The sequence below is a fragment of the Apostichopus japonicus genome, chromosome 18 (assembly GCF_037975245.1).
Source record: "Apostichopus japonicus isolate 1M-3 chromosome 18, ASM3797524v1, whole genome shotgun sequence".
In the NCBI taxonomy this organism is placed as follows: domain Eukaryota; kingdom Metazoa; phylum Echinodermata; class Holothuroidea; order Aspidochirotida; family Stichopodidae; genus Apostichopus; species Apostichopus japonicus.
Window position 1 is genome coordinate 10,697,169 of NC_092578.1, and position 26,712 is coordinate 10,723,880.

General features: G+C 36.9%; 1 protein-coding gene across 3 annotated transcripts in view; it reads right to left on the bottom strand.

The window, feature by feature from the left end:
* Positions 1-24,900, bottom strand: part of LOC139958328 (F-box/LRR-repeat protein 4-like) — a 45,603-nt gene extending 20,703 nt beyond the window's left edge. Inside the window, exons 1-10 of one of the 3 annotated variants that reach the window (XM_071955315.1) lie at positions 24,734-24,900; positions 22,006-22,187; positions 21,322-21,412; positions 19,473-19,602; positions 14,345-14,440; positions 13,624-13,721; positions 11,471-11,586; positions 7,030-7,170; positions 6,305-6,423; positions 2,343-2,452 (exon numbers count right to left, since the gene is read on the bottom strand). In XM_071955315.1, the coding sequence (XP_071811416.1) occupies positions 2,343-2,452; positions 6,305-6,423; positions 7,030-7,170; positions 11,471-11,586; positions 13,624-13,721; positions 14,345-14,440; positions 19,473-19,602; positions 21,322-21,412; positions 22,006-22,187; positions 24,734-24,746 (1,096 nt within the window). In that variant the 5' untranslated portion in view covers positions 24,747-24,900. The other 2 variants (XM_071955316.1, XM_071955317.1) reach the window with 2 other exon arrangements.
* Positions 24,901-26,712: the final 1,812 nt, after the last annotated feature.

The following is a 26,712-nucleotide window of genomic DNA, read 5'->3' on the forward strand; positions in this document are numbered from 1 at the left end:
TATGCGCAAAAAACAGTCATCTGGTTATTTCCGTTGGCAAAAGTTGTTGCGCATGCATCTGGGGGTTGCAACGTACCCAAAGTTCAATGGTGAAAACGGATTAAAAATGTACAAGGGATGGTCAGCAACGGATGAACAACGGATGAACAATGGAAGAACAACGAACGAACTAACGAACACCTAAATGAAATTGCAATGGACAATTAACGGATAAAGAACATACAAAAAGTAGGAGTACCGGAAAAGTAACAGACATACCGGACTAGTAACGGAGAAGGAACGGTCTAAAACCTGGGCCTCCGGAGTGCCTCAAAATCAGAACCCTTCAAGCTCTCAAGGAGTGAACAGGCCAAGAAGTCAACATGACAAAAGGAATGTCAAACACTGGTTCCAAAGGGAAAAGGAACACAAAGAGGACTGCAGCATCAATTGTAGCTCCTACATCCCAAGATGCAAGTGTCACAGAAGAAGAAGTTACAGAAGAAGAAGTCACAGAGGAAGAAGCCACAGAAACAGAAGTCACAGTATTAGAGGGCAGTGAAGAGGTGGAAGCTGCTCCAGGGGGGACAACTCAGGAGATCCAAAAGGCATCATCTCTGTCTTCTGTTGCTTCTGATGTTCTTGATGTTGGCTTCAATGATAAGCATCTGTGCTTGTAAAACTGACACTGTGGTCTTGATGTTTGAATCTTTCTGAAGGGTCCATGATGTACTGTAGGTGTTGACGGTAGAGGTTATAGGAGCAGTATGAGGCGTTGGAGTGGACAAGATGGAAGTATGCTGCATCTTCGTTCTATGTCCGTCTGTTATACTTTTTCTGGCCAGAGTTCTCCCGTTTCTTCCGTGTAACGTACATTACTCATCTGTTCATTGTCAGTTCTATTCCTTTACACTTCCATTACTTCTGTTAGCATCCGTCGAAATAACGGTATATGTACTGCACTTCTTCGTTTCATCCGTTCTTTGTCCGTTAATGATCCGGTGAGCAATAGCAATAACCAGAGACGAACGGAGAAATACAGTATGACAAACGCATACAGAACGAACAAAACGCATGAGAAACTGATAAAACGGAAGCTTAACAGATTAGTAATGCATAAATAACAGAGACATTTTTCGGTGGATGTCCGTTCCAAGTTTTGTGCATGTTCAAAATCGACGCCGAACAAACCGGACCTTCCCGTTATAGACACCAGGAGGAGAAACGCAGACTAAACGGATACTAACGTACATCAACGGAGTGCCATTTTTTGTCTTTGTTCCCTCTCCGTTATTGCAATCCGGTGAGATGTGACAGAGCCTTTAGAAACAAACATCACTCATTTGCTTTCTTCATGTTCTTACAGGCTATAATTATACTTTGTACTTGGGTATAGCCTTGGCTACATGTATGTGATACTGCTGGAATCCCATAAGGCTAATACAATGAGAATCGTCGAACACATATTCATGCTTTGACCTCTAACAAAACTATGACATTTGATTCTGTCAGGATCTTTCTGAGATAGGCTAGATGAAGTGAAAACAGAAGACTATGAAGTCAGCAGACAGATTTATATTTGGAACAATGAACAGTGAAGTAGAACTAAACAGCTCAATCAGTGTAAGATGAAGGGCTCATGGAGATGAAAGTGCTGTGGAGGATCAAATTATTACCTTGTAATATTTTGTTAAAATGCAACAAATTGCTCAAAATGCAAGTTGTACATCTCACAAGCCAACAACTTTGCACAAACTGTTGGTAAAAGCCATAAATCAGAACAATTTGATATTCCCAATATAACAAGATATTGTAGTGGATTGGCCGTTGGAACCTATCATGGCTTTCTCAGTTGCCAACCGTTGCCATTGTTAGGTGTGTGAGGGTGAACAGCAGTCCATATCCAGGGGAGGGGAGAAAGTTGTCCTTGTGTGTGTGTGTGCATGTCTGTCATTTGTGCAATTTTGTGTCAAAACCTCCTCCTAAATGGCTGTGCCAATTATCCTTGGTGAGAAGGTGAATGTAAAACATAACCACAGAAATGAAAGACATATTCAAGTTGCTCTGTGATTGGTAAAACTGTCACACTAAGTCCACTTTTGACTGGAATTGTAAGTAAGGCCTCCTTGTTAATGATCACTCAGTTCATACAAGAAAAAGGAACATGGGCATTTAAAAACAAATTGGATTTTCATTATTCTGTTAAAATCAACAACAGACAAGCAGAACATTTATTAAACATTTTCAGCATCAAAGGAATATGATCGGAAATTGTCAAATAGAACCTTTTAAGCAGCAAAATAGATCAATTGCCTATTTATGATATAAGCTATCACACAAGCTGAGAAATGAAAGTTACTTACCTAACAAATGCTCACAGTTAGCTGCTACTTGAAGAAGTATGTTATCCAGAGCAAACGAACATCCCTGAATACGAAGAACCTGAAGATCTGTCCCACAATCTGCTATTAACCTATGCAGAAAGTATCAGTATTAATTTAAGTTACTAATTCTCAATAAACCAGATAACCTAGAAGCTTTGTGATTCCTTACCATAAGATTTTTCAATTTCACAGAATCAAGAGTAGAACACGGAAAACAGGATTTCAATGCAGTAATACAAAATAAACTTGAAACTGATAAAATAACACAGAAAACAAGCCTTATTATTTGATTATTTTCAAGTTATTATTAGAAACCCACTATTTGCAGCATGAGCTGACTTGCGAGTCCCTACAACTAGCACCCTAGTTGTCATAAAAACACATGGGTACACTAGTGAGCGAAAATCCTAATGTGAGAAAACACTAATTTTTTTGGTAGCTAGGGAGTTACATTGGTTTTGTTTATTTCAGTTGTGCAAGAGCATATGGTTACCAGTGGTATGATGGTAAGCACATATTCCCTAATAATTTTTTGTTAATTCTAAGTTCTTGCGAAAAGCACGGCAAGGGATTAGAAAGAAAATAAAAACACAAAAAGTGAAAACAGAATTTCAAGTTTAGAAAACAGAAAAATTATGGCTTAAAATATAGAAACACTGACATTACCTACTTGAGCAAACAAATTTTGTTAGTGGTGAATGCTACATATCTTTACTTAAATCATTATGATAACTTACTGCCAAACCAAGTCAGCAAACATACTGTATAATCATCTATAAAAATAAGTGTCTGTTTGAGACTACTTGAGGTTTCAGAGAAAACATGTTTGTTAAAGTCTCCCAATATAAGAGTATCAACTCTATGAAACGAAAAGCTTTATGAGCAATGCTAAATATTTCAAAGATTACCTCAGACTTATTGCTCAGAACTGCATAATATTTTACCCTTTCACAACGTGACAAGGGTTGACCAAAACCTTTCCACCAAAATATTATGAACTAAAAAATAAAAGAGGCATACCTATACACCAAATATAAGACTCAATATAAGGTTGACCACTGCAAATAACTATTGACCTCCCATTAAAACAATACAAACCAGACACGTAAGAGGTTTCTACATACTAAGGAAAAGATTTACCAAAGCTGAACTACTGAGTTAGCCTGTTTACTTGGTTCCAGACTTTAAATGACCATGTAATTTCACAAAAAAACTAAGAACACCAGGTGGGAATACAGCTCAGTTTATAATACTCAAAATTGAGCAGTAGTAGAAATAATGGAACACAATCTTATTTAGTTTTAAACAATGTTTAAAGTATAATGTTCTTTCAATCTAGAATGTAAAAGTTTGCAGAACAAAAGAACAATCCTTTCATTTCATTGTGATAGGTAGTCATATTACACTGCAACAATATGGGATTTGCATTTCAAATAAAAGTCATCAGAAATGAAACCCAGCACTAATTAACTGACTTAATTAGTCATATCTCATTAGTCTATGAATCTCCTTTCCCCTAGGAAATATTTCTAACATATTACTTGCTTTTCTTTACTTTGGAATGTTTGAAGATTGGGTAGGCAGTGTCAATATCTGATGTTTCACTTTTGCTGCTTTAAAAATTCCCAAAATCATTGACCATTGCAGACCTCAATATGAACTCCACCAAAGATAGTGATCAGCAAGAATTCATTCAGAACCAGAATGCAAAAATGCATTGTGGTGTCGATGATGCAGTTTTCTTCATGAATCTGACATAATGTTTAGTGAGGGTGTACATGTTAACAAGGGTTTTCAAGAGTTTACCTTTGATGACCCCACATGACCTTTGACCACCACCAAACACAAAAGGCTTCTTTAACTCAATGTGGTACTTCTACACACTAAATTAAGGTCGGCCCAAGCTTCTAGTATCGCGATATCGTAATTACAAGGTTTTCACAATTTGACCCCTGGTGACCCCAAATGACCTTTGACCTCCACTACAAACAATAGACTTTTTGTATTCAATGTGGTACTGTACTTCTACACACTAAATATGAAGTCTGCCCATGCCTCCCATATTGAGATATCGTGTTTACAAGGTTTTCACTATTTGGCCCCTGGTGACCCCAAATGACCTTTGTCCTCCTTAAAAAACAATAGGCTTCTTGCACTCAATGTGATACTTCTACACACTAAATATGAAGTCTGCCCATGCCTCCCATATTGAGATATCGTATTTACAAGGTTTTCACAATTTGGCCCCTGGTGACCCCAAATGACCTTTGTCCTCCTTAAAAAAACAATAGGCTTCTTGCACTCAATGTGATACTTCTACACACTAAATATGAGGTCCTCCCAAGCTTTCCTTCTTGAGATATGGTGTTTACAAGATTTTCACAATTTGACCCCTGGTGGCACCAAATGACCTTGACCTCCATTAAAAACAAAAGTCTTCTTGTACTCAATGTGGTACTTCTACACATTTAGTATGAAGTTGGTCCAACCTTCCCTTCTTGAGATATGGTGTTTGCAAGGTTTTCACAATTTGACCCCTGGTGAACGCAAGTGACCTTTGACCTCCACCAAAAATAATAGGCTTCTTGTACCTAATGTGGTACTTCTACACATTTAATATAAAATTGGTGGGACCTTCCCTTCTTGAGATATTGTGTCTACAAGGTTTTCACAATTTGACCCATGGTGACCCCAAATGACCTTTGACCTCCACCAAAAACAATAGGCTCCTCCTATGCCTAATGTCCAATGTTAGTTACAATAAAATAAATTCCCTTCAGCTTTTGCTTCAATACTAGTAAAACTTTACCATTCTTTAAAATCCTGATGTTGGGATGTGAGTCATAGCATTAGCACCTGCAGTAGCTAGTTACAGTAATAAAGTGCTCCTGTCATTAGACTCTGGCGGGTCTGTGTTCATGCAGAAGTGAATAGATCTAGTAACTGGAAATATCAGGTCACTTCATTGCAGAAGCTTTCACACTACAATATTGATTGCCCTTGAGGGGTCAGAATCCTCCCAGAAGGGACATCACGATTACAGGGTCTGATTCCAAGTACACTAGTGTCCACACTACCTACCACTACCATCTTAATCGCCCTTGCGGGTCAGATGCTCCTTGCATTCTCAAATGTGAACAGGGCTTTATGTGCCCATCTTTACAGTAGCAAAATCTGTTACATACAGTAATGTTCCAGACGCTCCTGCAATTCTAAACTATTAAGGCAAAAATGCAACAGAATTTGTCTCTCAAATGATTTTAACAGAAAACTGGAACATTCAGTGGTTCCGATGCCCAAACAAATTCATAGTGTGGTAAGCCATACATGTTAATAGTCACAAACTTTTGCACACAAAAATGAAGAGTATTTTCTATTGACTAATGAGGCAACATATAAACGAAGGTACCAGCAATCAGTTATCATGTTGACAAAGTCTGTTTATTGATACAGTATAGTATAACCAAAAGCCAGTTGGTTTTGTGATTCCTTGTCACATAATGTGCTCAAATTCAAAATCACAATCTGACTAATGTACAGCAAGTGAGTTAAATTGTCCAGGAGTTAAATATGAACCAGAAAATAGAGATTTCCACCTGTTATTTGTAACACCCTCATGTGGGTATCAACCTATTCATTCACTGGTAAGGATTTTACAGTATAGACTTTTTATTCCATAATATTTCAATACCTAGAAAGAACAGTCTTCTTATGTGAAATGTTGACACAAAGATGTATGAATAAAAGAACATTTTCTTTTACAATGTTTGAGCTAGCAAATCACCATCCCTTTAATAAATGTGTGTGGATTGGTCATGATTTTCTGGCGTTAATAATCCAACCCAAGTCTTGGAGGGTTGAGATGGTCTTGTCCACCTAAAATAAAGAAATTACATATTACTTTTCTCTGAAACTTTGTAGATGTTTATTGAAGTTCTTACTTTGTTAATTCTGCTGCAAACTTTTTGTTGTTCCCAAAGGCACACCATGAAACTGAAAGCTTTTGGATTTGTGATACCCTAGCTGTTAGACGTAAACTCTCCAGGAGCTGGCTGGTAACCTTCAAAAGGACCAAAATTAACATCATGTCAGTACACAGGCATGATATTAGATGTATGTTTTCTATATCTTCAAACTGGTGTGGGCTTCAAATGCCACAGGCAATCTATGGTTCAATAATACTATACCAAAACTTGAAACACCTACACCAGGGATTCAGGATTTTTGAATGGAGGGTGTGTGGCTTTCATAAGGTGGTTGAAGCCCACTCCAGTGAAGAGGGCACTAGGGGGCCTTCCCCAGAAGAAAAATATAATTTTAGATGTGAAAGGATGCATTATGAGGAATATTTAGGCTATGAACTAGGTCTACATGCAAGCTTGTGCTAATAACTAAGTGTAATATTATGTGTGGTGTTGAAAAGTTACTGCAAATTTCAGGTATCCTTCAATAAATGTGACAATTTAAAAAAAACTATGTGAACTGATTGACAAATTATTTAAAGGTCTAACACTTCTGTATGGCTCATCTGGATGGAATCCATTTCTTCAATAACTACTGGATTCCCAATTCAAGCTGATAATTACTTGCCCAGACTATTGGCTACTTAGTTAAGTTCAAGGTTTCCAAAATGAGGGCATGATTGAATAAAATTTCAATGGCTTACCATGTGCCAATAGGGCTGCAGGTCCAGCTCAAGCAGAAGTAAGGAATCATAACAGTGGTCTCTGAACAAGGTACATGTCCTTGCAGCTCTACAAAGGTCTATGAAATCCAGCTTAGAGAAAATTAATGATATCAGCTCTCTCTGTTGGATAAAGGATTAAATAAATAAAGCAGATGTAAACAAATGGAAAGAATGCCAATTTTGTGGCTGTTGTCTACCCACCATTCCCTCACCACATTTTAACATGAAAGAGATGCTATTTTGAAGGTCAATTCATGTCCATATACCAAACATTAGCAGCATTCATTTCAACATGTACCCAAATCAGTACATTCTATAAATTGGTGGCACACTGTAGCAAAGAAAGAAAAGAACTGATCAGGAAATTATAGATTTGTAATAGAATTGAGTTGCAAGCTAACTTTCTCTCTGTAGTTCTGGCATGGAAGACAATGTTGACCAGTAGATAGTGACCCATTAAAGGACATGGCAGAATTCCTATCAACTTCACTTCTAAATTATAAACAATTTGCCACATTTTGCCACATTTCTGTGATATTGTTATGCGTCACATATAAAAGCACATTATATCAAACAATCCTAATATAATGAACTGGCTATGTATGAAACAGAGATGGCAATTTCTTGCTGTATAATGGAGACGGTCAGGAACTTCAAATATTGCGGCGAAATTAAACTTATCCCGGGTATATTTCATATTCACGGCAAAATGAAACTTATCCCGGGTATATTTCATATTCACGGCGAAATTAAACTTATCCCGGGTATATTTCATATTCACGGCAAATTTAAACTAATCCCGGGGTACATTTGATATTCACGGCGAAATTAAACTTATCCTGGGTATATTTCATATTCACAGAGAAATTAAACTTATCCCGGGTACAGTATATTTCATATTCACGGCAAATTTAAACTAATCTCGGGTATATTTCATATTCACCGCAAAATTAAACTTATCCCGGGTATATTTCATATTCACGGCAAATTTAAACTAATCCCGGGTATATTTCATATTCACGGCAAATTTAAACAAATCCCGGGTATATTTCATATTCACGGCGAAATTAAACTTATCCCGGGTACAGTATATTTCATATTCCCGGCAAATTTAAACTAATCCCGGGTATATTTCATATTCACGGCAAATTTAAACTAATCCCGGGTATATTTCATATTCACGGCAAATTTAAACTAATCCCGGGTACATTTGATATTCACGGCAAATTTAAACTAATCCCGGGTACATTTGATATTCACGGCGAAATTAAACTTATCCCGGGTATATTTCATATTCACGGCGAAATTAAACTTATCCCGGGTACAGTATATTTCATATTCACTTGGGAAAACTCTATAGGAAGTTACATACCAAGATCAAACCTTTTCAAAGCTAACACTTCTAGGACTGGTATTCTAGAGACAAAAATGACAGAAACCTGTCTACAGCTAGAATACAACTCTGTATATCCCCTAGCTGCAAATAAAGGCTTTATTGAGGCAAAGTACATAGACCATGCCCTTCTATGCAACAATGCTATGGATGTCATAGCAACAGATTCTTGCAAAGAGAAACTGCATTTGAAAATAAAAACATACCCAATATATTTGTGAATAATACTAGTCTACCATAGGTAAGGCTGCTGCTGATGAAATTCTGCTTTAGCAATCAAAAACATTTGAGCACAAACTGTTCTAGCTTGTTCAATAAGCTAAGCATATTATTTGCTTGCCAATATGGAACAAACCATTCAGCTAAAATGATGACTTCAAGAATTTGCTGAAGAGTGTTCACCAAAAGCCAGAAATGTCAGATACTGGCACCAGCTTATACCCCAAACTGCACTTTCTCGATACTGCTTGATAATGCAAAGGTACAGTAAGTCATCAAGTGCCTGAGTAGGCTTGGAAGAGTAATTCCTGTTCTTCAGAATAGCAACTCCTACATGAACTTGAACAGTAACTCCTGCTAATTTTAGGTCAAGACGCCACATAATTAGGATCATTTTAAGATTCCTTAATCATAACAGGAGGGAATGAAATCAAATTCATTTCACATGAGATAATGAGCCAAATATTACAGTACTGTCACTCCACACCAGCAGCATTTAATTCAATTTTGACTTTTCGGTCCTTCAAATTCCGGGAGTGTGACTTAAAGCAGCATTTTGCGTTTGGTCGCCGTTTTCTACTTTTTTGACATGTCCATCAAGTTTTTACATATATCAATCACAAAACAGCAAACTAAGATATTAGCCAAGTTTTTCCCTGCCAACAACGTTAACTGGCGAGTAATTAAGGATATTTGCAGATAATGAGAAAAGTGTCCACGACAAATTCCACATATAGAATTAATCACATACACATTCCCCAAACCCACTAGTTTGAATTCAACCAATCAGAGATGCAGGTTTAGTTATGAGCCGTTGCTAAAAATAGATTCAAGACTTTGCGTTGGTACAACCATGGAGGTAAAACCATGGAGTTGTTGTGGAACTCTCTGGTACAACTGCCATATAGACTGTACACAAATCAAGGATGGTGTTGTATTACATACTGGTCAATGACTTTCGTAGTGTTTAAATATTCATATTATGGGCGAGGTTTATTGGGATCCCAACGGAAACTATCTTGGAGAAAAACAAAGTTGAAAGTTGCAAATTTTTCGACTTTTATGCCACCATTCAAAGTAAGATTTAAATAGGTAAGCTAGTTATGTATATCGTTATGGCATAGTGGAGTCAGTGAGTTTGAGAAAAGTCATAGAAAAGGACGCAAAATGCTGCTTTAACAAAAATCACTACAATACAATGATACAATTCAAGCTCTACTGACTTCTTAAGTTTGCTATTGGATCTACAAGGTAAAGTTTTTACGCATGTGTCATGATGATGGATTTCTCCTTGCTTTAAAGTTGTTTTGCTTCATATACTTATAGCCCCAATTCTACTTGCTCAACAGAATTTAAAAATAAACGGCATCAAAGTGACTTAGGTTAAGTATAAAACCAGGGAGTTCTTAGGGAGGAGATACATGCACATAAACCCTTGAGATATCAGCGTTTCCGCCAAGGTTAACACAAAAATGTACAATCGTAAAGCTCTCTGCATGCTGGGTAGGAGAATTTGCCACAGGTCTTATTGTCATAACTTCCACTGCAGTAGCGCCATGCAATATCAGCTTTAGTGAAAGTTCCACAGAAGTCATAGGCATGTCCCAAACAGTAGAAAAAATGCCAATAGACCAATGCCAATAGACCAAATGGCAAAAATGCCAATAGACTAATAGTATTGTGGTGTACGTTAACTTCATGTGTTCCTTCACCTAGCCTTCTGTGGTAAATGTTAGTAACTGTACTGATAGGCACTGTTGCTGCCATGTTTGAATGTCTAATTGTAATGACATTATCAAATGCAACTTTAACCCACACAATCTCTACAAAAACGGGCATACATTACTGTACACCATCCTATTAATTACTCCAAGTTTTCTCTTCTAATTAAATATTGATATATTTAGTATGTATATTTTCACCAAGAGATTCATGATACCACTGAATATTTATACATTTTTGACCTCAGTGAAGTTTTCAACATTAGCATAACATAATCCTGACAGTCTGCAGGGTTTACTAAAAGACCAAGTGGGATTCTATTTAGTTTAAGCTGTAACGTATTATATCAAGGCTGGCTATACACCTCAATGTTTGACACCTCAATGTTTGACACAATTTTCTTATTTCGGGAGAAATTAGTCACCTATCCTGCATTAAGGGAGATAGCTCAAGTGTAAAGCTATAGCAATGGACAAATTATGTTGAATTTTAATTCATTACTGGAACTATAATGTAAAGTTTAATGCATGTATGTTGTTAGAGAATTTCTTCTTGTTTAAAGTGGTTTCACTTGAGATATTCACAGCTCCAATCTAACAGCATCAAAATGACACATATAGTGTAAGAATATTTAAAGCTATACCAAACAGAAAATTCAGAAATGGTGCTGCTACCATTGGCTTCAAGAGAACAGTGAGGACCTCTGCAGCTCAGTTGCAGTACATCATCATTAATCAAACATGAACTTGAAAGAAGACTTCTTTGCACCATGAGAACACAGTAGTAGTCCTTTTATTGTTGCAGTAACAGGCTTTCAATAACCCACTCCGATAGAGTCGGCTAAGGACTAGCCCCTCTGTGTGATCAGTTTGAACCTTGAAGATGAAATACTATAGCACCATATAACATGAATATTCCTTTCAAAGGATGTTATTTATACTTAGGATGTTGAAAGACAATTGCGAATTCCTATATAAGCTAAGTGTGAGTGTGCAAATTTGATTACCCTCACATATGATCAAATTGGGATACACCAATGTGAACCACTCAAAGGTACAACTGCATCTGTTTCTACATTGTACTTACTGGTAATGTTGCAAAATTATTCACAGATTTAGATTGAACTGGCATGGCATTGCTGTCGTCTGCCTCATCACTGAAGTTAAGTGTTTGCAGTTTTTTAATGTACTCCTCGTCTAAATCTGGAAAAAAACATTAATAGTAAAGCAACCAGTAATATTAAACCCACTTGGATAAGCTCTGTCAACAGCAATGCAACACTTTTAATTTATGTAGAGATTAAGAGGCGAGACTAGGTTTTCATACTCAGATCCAGATAATGTGGAGGAACTACCATTGCAATTCAGTCCAGCATTAGAAAGGGCAAACAGGAAGAAGTCTAAAGAGTCTCATAAACTGGATTGCAACATAATTAGGAACATTGTCAAAAAAAGCATGCACAACAAACAAAGTTTCATTTCACAATTAACATTTGGTGGAACTTGGAAGCCATATTTCAAGGAGTAACAAAGTAAACGTTATTGGTTACAAAATGTATGTGGAACTGGCCAGATGTACTGTAGTATGAAAGTTGTTTCCAAAAGCCAGAGTTGATAAAACTGTTTAGGATGGAACCAGCCCACAGGGAATCAATTCTTAAGGAGTACATCTTGGGAATTTGAAATGTTTCCAGAAAGGAAAGGGTATTTCCACGAGCATGCCCAGAATTTAGGGTTAAATTGTGTTCCTCCCTGAGGATACAGGGATAAAACATCAAACAATGTTGTAGCTGGCTTTGAGATAGACTGAACAACAAGATAAGGACAATAAATGAACCAAGTACATAGAGAACACATACCTCCCAATACTGGCAAGAAACTAGGCTCTAACAACTAACCTGCCTATCACATGACCACCAAGGGAGGGAAAACATGAATTACAGTACATGAACAAGTTACATCATACATGTTATAAAATACTAGGAATGATGAGGAGGGACATACCAACAAAAGTGCTTGTGTACTCAATAAGGTGATTTACATACCAAATAGGAAGTTCATTCACCATGTATTTTTTTAGTTACTGTGATTACACAAGCTTAGCAAAGCTCATAAGCTTCTTTGGTCAGAAATGCCTAAATGCATTTCCACTTTTGTGTTTATTTTAAGCCAACTTACGTTACCCTTAACAACGTAACATTACAAAACAAGTACATGGGCTATTGTATGGTGAGTACCAATTCCTGTATCAAACACAACATATTTTATCATTTAAAGACATGTTAACTACATAATATAATCAGCATTTTATAATTTATTAGTACCAAGTGCAATTTCAATTTTTTGATAATTTTGTTCTACCTGTTGAATGTTTTTTCTAACACTGACAAACAGTGCAGACCTGACTTCACAGGGGAGATATCCAAGCCATGCTTGGGGCTGTCATTTTGTAAAACTTTGATGTCATAGAGCCACTAGGGTCTAAAACCTTTTACTTTCTCTGTTTTTCTTTACATATTTTCAAGGTAGAACATTAAACAGTTTTGCAACTGAAACCATTACCATCACTAGGTCATGTTTAAAAACTTTGATATTGTTGATTTAGCATTTGCAAAATATACCTCCATTACAGAAAATACAAACATTTAGTATTAAACAAAGAAAGATATATATAAAACTTGACGCACAAGTACTTCAATAGTGTGATCTGACCTGTGTGTACGAAGGAGCATTAAATCTGTGATATCACCTAAGAGATAAAATACTTTCCTAGCTAGTTTAGGAGGTTGTTCATCACAGTTATCTCTATCACATAGACCTATGATAAAGATTCTGTCGGCTTTAAGTTCAAGTTGGCAAAAAAGCATTTCTCAAAAGACAACAGTAGACTGTCAGTCCTATATATGGCAACTTCAATAGTCCAGTACCATAATCCTTTGAGTTTCTGTACATAATTGTCTTCATAAAATCAGCTCATCTTCTTCCAAACTCAGTTCTTTGGGGTAGACACATTTGCTGCAAGGTTTAGTATACTGACAAATAGTCGTACAGTTTCTTAATATCACTTCAATGGCATAAAGATGCAATAGTGCAAGAGTTTATACATGCAATTTCCATATTGTTTAAGGTCTGTTTTTGATCACTGGTTTGGACATTTTGCCACTTGTATAAAAGTAAAGTTAACAAGAGCAACAAATCAACCTTGTTGCTATCGTGCCATCACAAAAAAAATAACCTCACCTGTCCCATTATCATCCTCAACTGAACCAATAACTTCTATTGCATCCAGCTCAGCATAGTATGCAAGATGCTTTGAATAAATGATGAGACGTAAAACACTGTAAAGAAAGATGGAGAGAACCCTTCATTAGGACTGGCATCCAAATGTGTCCTTTATTGCTGCAAGGCTTGTGCATCAATAACTAACCCTACATCCATGTATCTACATTACAAAGTTTATTTCAAGGCATTTTCGAAGAAAGCTGTAATTTGAACTTGTTTGACAGCAAAATGAGTGACACTATCACTCCAGGTGAGTAGACATTAATTCACTTTAATTTAAAACATGATTTCTCTTAATAAAAAGGTTTCATGAAAACTGAACTTTGAGCATATTACAATGAACAAATGATCCAAAAGTATATTGTATGGCCAGATCATAAATGTGATTGCATTCTTTTGGTCTTGAAACATAGCTGCATTGTCCCCTCAAAACATCAGATCACTCACCAAAATAACTTAAATGCATAATAACAATAGATTAACAACAGAATATGCTAAGCAACAATTCACTGCAGCTTGCCTTCACAAAGAATCTTGTCATCCAGCTACCCATACCACACCATACAACCCATGACACAAGATCACTGAATATATATAAAACGGCAATATCTTTTATATAAGAAATTCTTATAACCTATTATTACTACTACTGATGGCACATTAATGGAGAAGAACTCACTTGATAGCAATGGGAACATGTTTAATATTGGGTTCAAATATTATTGCTTCATGCCTGCTCTCAACCTCTGGATCTTGTGACCACAGTTCATACCACCTGCAAGGTAATAAACAAATAAAGATCAAGCTTCATTATTGGTTCTTGAAAAGGAGGTATAGGTCTTTTGGCAACAGGATAACATTTTTTCAAGAGTCAACAACATTGTAGGTAAGGAGGAATCCTACAAATTCATAGTCTATCATATCGTTTTCCTCAAAGTCACAAGTTCTACAATACCCTCATGTGACAATATAACAAATTCTTTATTGACACTTCTCATAGTTTTTCCACAGAAATTCTTTTTTCCCCACATGTCAGAATCTATGAAAAGTCGTGAAGCTTTCAAATCAACATCAACATTCTAAACAGATTCTGCCATATTTGCTGCATCACTTAAATGGATATTACTGTGGCTGATGTTGATTGCGTAACCAGAAAATTGGCCTATTTTATTGTTACAATGCCACTGAAATTGAGATAATTGATTATGAACTGGAGTGGGCCATCAGCCATTAGTACACCAATGGGGGTTCTGGAATCCAATAAATGGTTCCTGAGATATTGTGTTAAGAAGCTAAGCCTAACACATGTACACACACACACTCGAGCATGCACACACATACACCATCGCATCTGTTTCTTCTGTCTCTGGCAAGGAATCAAAAATGCATAATTAGGTCAAAACCACACCCCTATAGCAGTTTACAAGGGAAATTAAATTTCAAATTTGGTGTTTCTTTTGCAAATATATCTGGCAACAACACAGCGAATGACATCATCATGGCAATTCAGCTGAAATAACTCATTTGTAAATAGGAAAATATTATTACAAAAGGATGCATTTTGATGGAATTCTGAGTACAGAGGACATTGGCAGCTAAGCAAACAATTGAAATATATCACACTCAAGGAGGATTATAACAGGAAAGTACAAAAGCATTTGAAAAACATTTACCCTTTTGGACGTCACCAACAATCTAATGAGATTCACTCCAGAAGAATTGGTTTAGCCAATCAAAGCAGTTTTCATTCAATCAACAATACGTTGAGTTAGGGACAAGATCTTAGTGTGAATATCTCGTTTCTATTGATCAGATAAAGGAAGGAAGTGTTCATACTTTCAGTTCAAGAGTGAAGCATGATATGGGAGGACAGAACACTACCAGATAACATTGGAAAGTTGTCCCAACTGGCTGTACAATCAGTTTCAGATTTTGCATTGGTATCAGTATATGATTATCTTTATGCCAAGTCACTGACTAGACTTGACTGTGTCAGACTCAACTCAGCAACATAAATGACTTGACTTGACTCAGTAACTAACAAGAGCTCAATAGGCACTATGGTTCCTTGCTTAGTGGAATTTTAAGCTGTTGTATGTCATCACCCAAAATCAAAATATGTATGCCCACATGTACCATCTATTAACCAACAACTATATTCCAAGTTTGGATATACTCTGATCAAAGGTTGTGGAGTTAATGCAGTTTTAAAATTTTGGTCCCACCAAAAGAAATTGAGCTCCATAAGATTTTGTCCATAAATGGTCCCAAAAATAATTGGCCCAATAAAGTGGCTCAAAAATATATTTGCCCCCAGAATTTGAATCCCAAAGATGGGGAACCAAGTGATCCTAAAAGTACTGGGCACCACAAATTCAGGCCCAAAGAATTTGTCCCAAATGCATTTGAAGTGGAAATGTGCCAATATATTTTGGGCCCACATAGTTTCAAAAAATAGGCCTTCATGTACCAGTTCTTAATTAACAACTGTATTATTGCAATGTAAAGAGTTTTAAGTTTGACCTCATAACCTCATTAATATTCATAAGGTCCACCCCAACAATGATATGGCACACTTTCTCACTATAATACATCTACATGCCAAGTTGACAAATACCTATTACTTCGTTATTGAGTTATCGCAGACCCAAGCAAGTGTCACAGACGCACACACACACACACCCACACATGTTTGTATTACATTCAGACCAAGGACCCCATTGTATTTTCCATTGTTCAAATCCACGTACCCTAACCTTAACAATACCCCGTGGACGTGGTGATTCTTTAGAAATCACAACCGAGAACCTGAAATTCTTTTGTTCAAGTCCTCGGTCAGATAGCAAAACAAAACACACGCACGCACGCACGCACGCACGCACGCACGCACGCACGCACGCACGCACGCACGCACGCACGCACGCACGCACGCACGCACGCACGCACGCACGCACGCACGCACGCACGCACGCACGCACGCACGCACACGTCAACCTGACTGCATAGGTTCATTTGCTTCCAGAAATGACTGAGTCAAAACAAAGAGATCATCTTGACTTGACTCCAACTCGCACATCACTTGACTTGAATCTGACAAGTACTCCAATAGCAGGGACTTAAATCTCTGATGGAAGCAACAGAAAATTCAGTACAACTACATGTATAACAACAGAAGCCAGAAAGCCTGTTGGCTTAGTGATTCCTTGCCACATTTTGCATAAGAACATTAAACAGTAAAACTGCAAACAAGATTTTCAGGTATTGGCCATTACTGCCCCAAGTGATCAGCAAGGTTCGTGCACAAATGCAGACTCACCTATCAACTTATCTAGTTCAAAGTTCATCCAAACCTTACTTTGGCAGTTTTCACATTTACAAGGTTTGCAGATATTTTACTTCTGTTGACTTCAAATGACCTTTCACTGCCACAAATTTCCTTAGGATTTTTTGTATACACCAAAGGAATCTACGTACCAAGTAATAACTGCAATAAGCTGCGCTTTTAAGTTATCATATTTACAGTGTCTTCAGATTTAACCTCTGTTGACCTCAAGTGACATTTTACCTCTACCAATTTCGATGGAATTCTTGTACTCACCAACTTGGATGTTGATCTTAAGTATGAAGTTCAATAAAAATGTACTTTTTGACTTTCAGACTTAGAGCTATGTTGACCTCAAATGACATTTATACCATCCACCAATTTCAATAGTGTATTTGAACCAATGGGGATCTACATAACAACTATGAACTTCAACCATGATGTACCTTTTGAGTTATTGTGTTTTTCACAGTTTTCAGATTTTGACCGTTATTGACCCCAAATGACCTTTGTTTGACCTCTACCTCATCAAGATGGATATCAAGCATGAACTTCAGAAAAGATAATGTTTTCAGACATTGACCTTTGTTGACCTTTAACCTTCACAGAAACAAATAGGGTCCTAGGATTTTTTGTATACACCAAAGGAATCTACGTACCAAGTAATAACTGCAATAAGCTGCGCTTTTAAGTTATCATATTTACAGTGTCTTCAGATTTAACCTCTGTTGACCTCAAGTGACATTTTACCTCTACCAATTTCGATGGAATTCTTGTACTCACCAACTTGGATGTTGATCTTAAGTATGAAGTTCAATAAAAATGTACTTTTTGACTTTCAGACTTAGAGCTATGTTGACCTCAAATGACATTTATACCATCCACCAATTTCAATAGTGTATTTGAACCAATGGGGATCTACATAACAACTATGAACTTCAACCATGATGTACCTTTTGAGTTATTGTGTTTTTCACAGTTTTCAGATTTTGACCGTTATTGACCCCAAATGACCTTTGTTTGACCTCTACCTCATCAAGATGGATATCAAGCATGAACTTCAGAAAAGATAATGTTTTCAGACATTGACCTTTGTTGACCTTTAACCTTCACAGAAACAAATAGGGTCCTCTTACAGTATGAAGTTAATCCACCATGAACTTTTTGAGCTTTGTATAAGGTGTGTATGTGGTGAGCAACAGCTTGGCCTATTTACAATTCATGATTGGGATAGACAATCGAGATTTTGCTAATGTTGCTTCTAGTGTAGATCTTATTAATAATCCGGGTACCCAGGTACCCACCCGACACGATACTATCCGGTTCCTAATTTATTACCCGAATCCTACGCAAAGTATGATTTTTTTTCTCGCAAACTGATGGTTAGGCAAGATTTTCCCATTGACTTAGTGTGGTGTTAGGCTACCATGTGGTCGAAAATAACAGCAATAATGAAAGTATTCCATGGATATCTCATAACTGCGTCACAATTACAGCGAATAAGCAGATGGTAAGGCTAAATTTCCCCATTGACTTAGTGTGGTGCTAGGCTATCATGTGGTCGAAGATAACAGCAATAATGAAAGTATTCCATAGATATCTAATGACTGGGTCACAATTTCAGCAAATAAACAGATGGTTAGGCTAGATTTCCCCATTGACTTAGTGTGGTTTGAGGCTACCATGTGGAAGAAATTGAATGAATTCTCACAATTATTAATTTCATTTGTTTATTTCTTTGAAGGAAAGCCTGACACAAGGAAATTTATGAGTGTTCCTAACGGATTATAGACGAGATAGCTAAAAACTAATAATCGCAAGGCTTTTACTAAACGTTTATTCCAAATGCGATCAAATTGCAGGAATCCAGCGGGTAATGCGAACCTTGGGCCTCCATAATAGATTATAGTAGTAAAAACTGTTTAAGACTAAATTGGATATTTGTATGGTCTAATCCAATACAGGTGGAGAGCAAACATAAGCAGACATAAACAGCAAGCATAAGCAGCAATCATAAGCAGCTACGGCAGTGCGATGTTAGTAGTGATGTTAATCATATGAAGTTATTAACAATTTAAGGGAAGAAACAAAAGCAAATAGCAATTATTGAGGAAGGTTTAATACCTTATCTTACACCTATTTGAACATGAAAACATTGTCAGTGCAGAATATAATTCATTTTGTATAGCATCCAATATGTAATTTCTTGAAAATCGCGATATACGAGGGTTAACAAAAAATATTCAGGTACCCGGATACCCGACAGGTAACGGCTCTCGGGTACCCAGTTCCCGATTTTTAGACCTGTGTAAACACTAATCTTATTACAGCCATTTCCTGTTTAACTTGAAGAATGATTTCAAGTCAGTAAGTAATGATTCTTCACATTATATTTCTCCAGAAATTTTCTTTTGAAATACAATACACTGTGAAAAGGCAATCATTGAATTGGGTATTATAATCTACTCTAGATATCAGGACTTACCGTACATCATTGTATTCACTGTTTGTAGAATATGGAACCATTGCACAATATATCTGTATAACAGGTTGAGGGTTATATGTCTCATAAATTTTGATCTTCTCTGGAATAACTGGTGTTTCCAATTTTACGTCTGAAAAAGGAAGTGCAGATTTCTATGACATCATGTCACGACTGCTCTATTAAAGTTGCATTTTGCATTGCGTTTAAATTTGTGTCACTTTGGCAAAGCCACACATTAAACACACAGAAAAAGAAGTAACATTTTTCCATGCCTTCTTTTTAGGGAGGGTTGGGGGAAGGGGAGACCAATTGTGGTCGCTGAGCTATTTTTTGACATGTCTTTGTTCAAAACAAGCATGGCAAGAGTTAGAAGAGTAAAAGTTCCACCAACACAAGAACAACAAATCTTTGATAGCTACTTGCAATACTACTAAACTTAATTTAACTTCTATGTGATATGCATTAACCTAGTAAGGGCTGATGAGAATGTTTTATCAGGGACAGAGAGTAGCAGCTCCCTGGTTTTATCCACAGTCCAGTAAAGTCATATCAATTAACTCAAGTGGGTGCTCGGTCAGTGTAACTCTGTAACAATAGCAACTGCAGTTGACTAATAACTTAAACAAAGTTTTGATGTACTAAAACCCCTTCCAAAAATTTAGTAAATTTAATTAGGTTCAAAGTTTAAACCTGATTGCTTTTCATACTTTGACCTCTACTGAGCTCAAAAGATCTTTGACCCTCACAGAAAGCAGTATGGGTCTTTAAGTCAATAAGGTGGAGCAACATACCAACTTGTATGAATTCATCCAAGCTTTACGTTTGAAGTCTTCTAGTGTATAAGGTTTTCAGACTCGAAAGTCTGCGACTCTGTTAACCTTAAATGATCTTTAACCTCTTACGAAAACTCTTGGGTTCTTGCACTCAATAAGGGGGATCCACATATTGAGTATGAAGTACATGATCCAAGTTTTACTTTCGGGGTTACCGTATTCCCAAGTGTTTAGACTTTGACCTTTGTTTACCTTAAATGACCTCTGCCCTTCACCAAAAACATCAGGGTTCTCAATAAGATGGATCCATGCACCACATTTGATGTTCACCTAACTTATAGGTTTTGAGTTATCCTGTTTACAGGCCGTGGCATCACACACACACGCAACCACCATAGCAAAGATTCCATTCGATTCAGACAATGAATAACCAGAAAGCCAATAGTCTTTATGGTTCCTTGCCATACAATTTGCTTAAATTCCAAATGCTAACATTCTATGGTGAATTCCTAGACCAAATTTTACTTCTGGAGTTCATGAGGTTTAAACATTTTTGACTAGCAAATGAAGTCTTTAAAAGGCATCTACATTTCAACTTTCAAGCATGACATACATCAAAGCTAGACTCGTTGAGTTAGCTTGTTTGCAAGGTTTTGATGATACAAAACACTCAGACCCAGACAGCATTTTAACTGATGCCGGACGACCTTCAATGACAACTGACAACAAAGTATATTTTATAGTCAATATGGCAACCCACATGGAGAGCATGAGATACATTGAAGCTCCTCCTTTGATGTAATTATAATTACAAAATTTTGTATTGAGCTCAAGGAAAGGGGGCTTGTAGCACACATGGGGTACAGTACCAACATGTATGAGACATTATAGGCACCTCTACACTGTTCCTTTGATACATTCACAAATAGTTTAAGTATCAGCACACAATCATACTGGTCAACGAGCTTATGACCACATGGGCTTCCATAACCTTTAAGAAAAAAACAAATCACTTTATGTGTGCATTTTCTTTGTATGAAATGAAAACAAGATTTGAGTATAACTGCCAAACTTACCAATGAAATCTTGACCATTGAAATTTTGCTGACACTTGGAGAACTTTTTTATACTTGAAGGGACCATGTCCCACCATGGCCCATATGTGCGCTAAAATAAAAGAGAAATAAACTTATGAGAGAAATGCAATGTGTAAGAAACAAAAGGAATAAAAGCTCAAACTTAAAAGAAAGTACCTTCAGAAAAGTAAAATAAAACTTAGCAGAAAAATTCTTCAAGGATAGTAATGGAGTAATTTTTTTTGTTTATGAAAAGAGGAGGGGGGGGGGGAGGACATATTCTAATTAGTGCAGCAATGATGCATTAGCTCACACCAAGTTGTTCATTCATGTTACAGCAGAGAAATATTGGCTGAAACACAGGTAACTGTTGTGATTTTAAGCAATGCATGTATTGAGCAAGCCCTTAGAAAACAGACACAATGAAAAATGACATATCATTATTTTCAATGTATAATTTCCAAACCTTTCGAGAGATATTTTCAGATCAATTTAATACCAGTAGCCCATTTTGAAATGAACTAAAGCAATTCCTTCCCATTGTTGATATGCTATACTATCCCACTCTCTCCTTTTCCTTTTTTTTTTTTTTCTTTCTTTGGGGGGGGGGGGAGAGTCTCTGACTTCTTTCCTAAATACTCATGGTATATGTGAGTACTGTTTAAGCAGAAGTGACCAACTTACAAATACACATGCGTGAGTAACATCTCCATAGCTTGGGTACACTGAAGCAGGACCAATTATGTTAGCAGTGACATAAGCTAGAGATTTCTCCCCTCCATATTGAGAGCTGAAGCTGCACACTTCATTAGCATACTGGTGAATTGTTGCTCTTTTCATGTCCCAGTTGAAAGGTCTTGCAACTACTACAATGATTATTGGAAAAGAAAGAGAAAATATTCAAGCTGTCATTGGTTGCCAGTCCTTTCTAATTTCCAGTTGAAATGAATTATTCATAGACATTGAACTTTTAAGATGATAATGAAATCAACTAATAGGTCTATAAACTGGCTATAGGGATGGCAGAAGTTGATAGTTTCAACTGCAAATTTTGCAAATCAATTGCAAAATTCTGGACCACAACAGAATGCAGAGTTAAAAAAATAACTATAAGATTTATTGAAGTTTGACAAATTTGATGACATTATTTGAACTGCCAGGATGCGCTAAGTCATCAAGGCGAATTGTAAAGGTTGTAGTAATACTTTACATTTCACAAATCATTTACCCACAGAGGAAGATAGCAATCCACCAAAAACCTTAAATGTGTAAAAAATACTTGAACATTGTCAACTAAAAATCCATTCCAAATGAAACACATTTCAACTAGAAAGCCAAATGGCCTTGTGATTCCCTGCCACAATTCACATGTTAAATGTCACACTGCAGACAAGATTTGATCACTGCTGATCAGCAAGTTTCTTGTACTCATATGACCCTGTTTACAAGGTTTTCGTACTTTCTCTTTACAATCAACTTTGACTGTCAATTTCTTCCTGTTTATTGACTTAGCACTTTACAAAACTACCAGGAATTGATAAATACAGGATTATACAAAGGAGAAAGAAAAAACAATTACCTATATACAAGCTAAAATTAAAATAATAAGTTGATCTATACTCTAACAATACGGTTACATAATTGTACTTCTCCGTTTACCATTTCACAGAACGACGAACCATGAATCCAAGTTCAAGAACCATGAATCCAACTTTGACTGTTAAACAAAATCATAGGATGCTGCTGGTACTGTACTCATTAAGATGGATATGCATACTGTACTTAGTTTGAAGTTCATGTAAGGGACTTCCATGGTCATTTTCCTTCACCATGAAATTCTCTGACTGAACATTTGCAGTACATAACATTGATTGAACAGTGGAATAACTTTGTTAATAAGTAAATAACATCTCAGTTCAAAACATATGAGTCATGGGACACATAGGAAATAACTACTTTTTATCTTTCAATAAGGAGCTCCTTTATGATCATCACAGAAGGGACAGGTAGTGCTCAAGTGGTCTGTTCATATTTTTATATATTATCTTAATGTAGCAACAATATAAACAACAATTCAAAATCAAAATTAATTCAATAACACATCGCCATAACACTTTCAACAATTTTCTTAGTAGAGACAACAGTACTATAAAACTATGAATCCACTGTTGGCTTGAAAAACTTTAGTTTGTGAACCATCAATCTACTGATGAAAAAACTTATTTTTCAAATACAGATGTCATGCCAGGAATATGATAACGTTACCAATCAGATCCTTGACCTTTGCAATATACAAAATTTTAAAGGTGTATTGCTACAAAAAAAGTGCCCATAGTGCCAATCTATTTTTGCGACTCTTCATTTGTTCCAACCATTTAAAATGGTGTGAAGACTCACGCAAAAAGAAACGTCTAATGCCGGTAATCTGACCTAGTTTCAGAAGTGTTAGACACCACCATTGATCCCAGAAAATACACACACAGCTTGCTATGGTCGGTAATTAGACACTAGTGTACAGTCAGTACATACAGCTGCGGTCAATACCCACAGCACACTGTACAAACGATACAGCGATGGACATCTCAGGTCCAGCTAAAGATGACAAGGTATCACGTTTCATAACTGTCTGCATTTTGTAGTGACACGAACAAAACGTCACTTGCAAGCAACAGAAAGTTAACTTTTTCAGATGGCCGCACACGGCTTGGGGCGAGTCTTCAAGGCCATTAATATGTATGGTGTGATCTGCTCATGTGTGTGCTCAAGATAATGGACAGTTGCTATATAGGGACTTGACATATAAACTGACGTATTAGCTGTCCCTGGGAATGCAACAAAACCGTCCCTATTGAATAACGATGTCAATCAAATGTTTGGGTGCTTATGTTATTTCATTTCTCCACTGCACATTTTCAGTTCAGTCATGTGTCTTGCATTGTAGTCTTGATGACATTCAATCGTTAAAGGGTTTTCAAAACTATCCATATATGGACTTCGTGAATATGTTAGCCAATCTCATACCACAGTACACAAAGTTATGGGAAATGAGAAATTACTGTAAGAACAGGAGTTTGGGTTTGGTCAAGTAGCGCTTCACAAATAACAGCCTCGAGCGAGAATCAAAGAACTCTTCTCGATTTCTATGGCGAGAATATATATCATATATTGCCAAAGTTAGCGATAACATATCGTGTAGGCCTATCATACCCCTCGGTCGGCGTCTGTGGGCTAGTGTCAGAAGTCGGTGTGGGTTATAGGACTCGTACACCGAGTTATTCCGTACTTCCTACGCCTAGCCACAGTACAATCAATTTAACGTTGCTCATGTAATGAACGATAACCTTAATTTTGTCAAGTCAAGAAAACTACAAGAGTGCTAAAACGATCACAACACAATATGTACGTTACTTACACCTATGTAACATTCTTGCAACTGCTGAATCTTCGCACACTAGAATTTCTCATGTATACAGTTCTGATCTTTTGTTCGTTTTGCGGTATATCATCGGTTTAGTAAAAGTCACGTTCTGTACATCAGTTAGAGTATACACTAAGTCGTTACTCATGCGTCAGTCATGGCTTAGTGTTGTGTTTATAAGTTTGAATTTCAGTTTGGTCTACACATAGAGCAGAATATAAGAACTATATGAATCTACACTACTGTACAGGTAGTCTGTATAATAATATATAGTCAAATCAATATGTTCATGAACCAGGCCTGGCATTCCGCTGTTTCTTTGCTCTATGATACGGCTCTGTTACAACCCAGAGCCGTATATAGAGATATAAGTAGTAGTAATAGAAGTTGAGTCTCAACTTTGCAGTAGAAATGTTACTTCTCTCTGTGAATCAGATATATAAGGCTCTAGAGATACACGGCTATGTTACAACTCAGAGCCGTATCTCTATATACGGCTCTGTTATAACTTATATGAGTGCACCCTCACACCCGCTTTCGCACAACTGTCAAAACCATGTCGATTAAGATACAATGTCCAAGACTGGATAGGTAATGCGCGTACGGAAATCACATACGTCATGCACGTAACACAGATCACACTTTATTTTCAAAAACGAATATTTTCTTCCCTTTTCACTGTCATCAATTCGTTGAAGGCAAGTCTCAAGTAGAGTATCACGTCTTTGCAGGCAATTTCAAGTCAATTAGGTCAAGTCTCAACTCACAAAATGATGCGACTGAAGTGGACTGTAACCTACTTTGAAAGGCTCAACCCTTGATTCTTCCAGGGAGTACCTCACGGTATGTGGTCTGTGTTGCCATCACAGCAAATGTTCTTCATCCTTTTTTTTTTAAACTTTTTTTTTCTATTTATAGGCCATACCTTTGGATATTTTACTTAGCTGCCAATGTTGTCTGTTTTTAAAATTATAGAAAAATGCAACTTTGTATCAAAATGCAACTTTGTAGTAGAAATGTTACTTCTCTCTGTGAATCAGTTACTTAAATGTTGAGAAAATAAAATAATTTCAACTGATTGCCGTGATGACATTATGCCATCTTCCGTTGCCAGATGCATTCACAAAATATCACCAAATTTGCCGGCTTAAAAGTTAACAGCAGTCTGTATTTTGTTGATCATTTCTTGTTGTATTTCAATTATTGATCAACGTTCTTGTCCGAAACCCGATTTAACCTCACATGGGGTTTCAAAAGATGTAGGCCTATTCCTAAGCTATTAGTGTTATAGGTATTCCCTTTCACAATTTAATTGGGTTTCAAATCACTCGTGCAATGATGTACTATATATAGCATGGAACATAATTTCTTTAGTATGTCTGTCACCCACCATACATCCACTGGTTTCAAAGCACGGAAGACCAGACCTGCACATATATGGTCTAATAGCGACGGGTGAGTCGCTCAAGACCGCATATGCTATATAGCATACGTCAAAACGATTGTGCAAGACCTCTTCAAGGCACCGGGCATATTTCCATCTCCCTCCCCCCCCCCCCCCCCCGTGACTCCTCTTCTCGTAGCTCTCTTCCACCCATTTTTCTCCACACCTTTCTGTCTTTAATCTAATCCTCTTACATCTATCTCTTTGTGTTCACCCTGTTCATTAACCTGTCTGTATGCTGTGCCTATATTTGTCCATGTATATACTTGTCATTTAGTCTCTGAAGAAGATCCTGCTAGGATCGAAACGTCAAGTTTGTGAACAATCACCGCACTTGAAAACTTCCCGTAAATAACGCCGGTGCAGATAGCAAACCATTTTACACAGTTAATTCGCATTGAGATCGCTCATTGATCAAAATCTAGCTAGGCGACAGTTAATTCTCGTAAACGGCGCCTAACAATTTCCCCAACTTGACTACATCCGTTTTGATTATTTCTACATACGTCCATAGCAAATTTCCAATTGC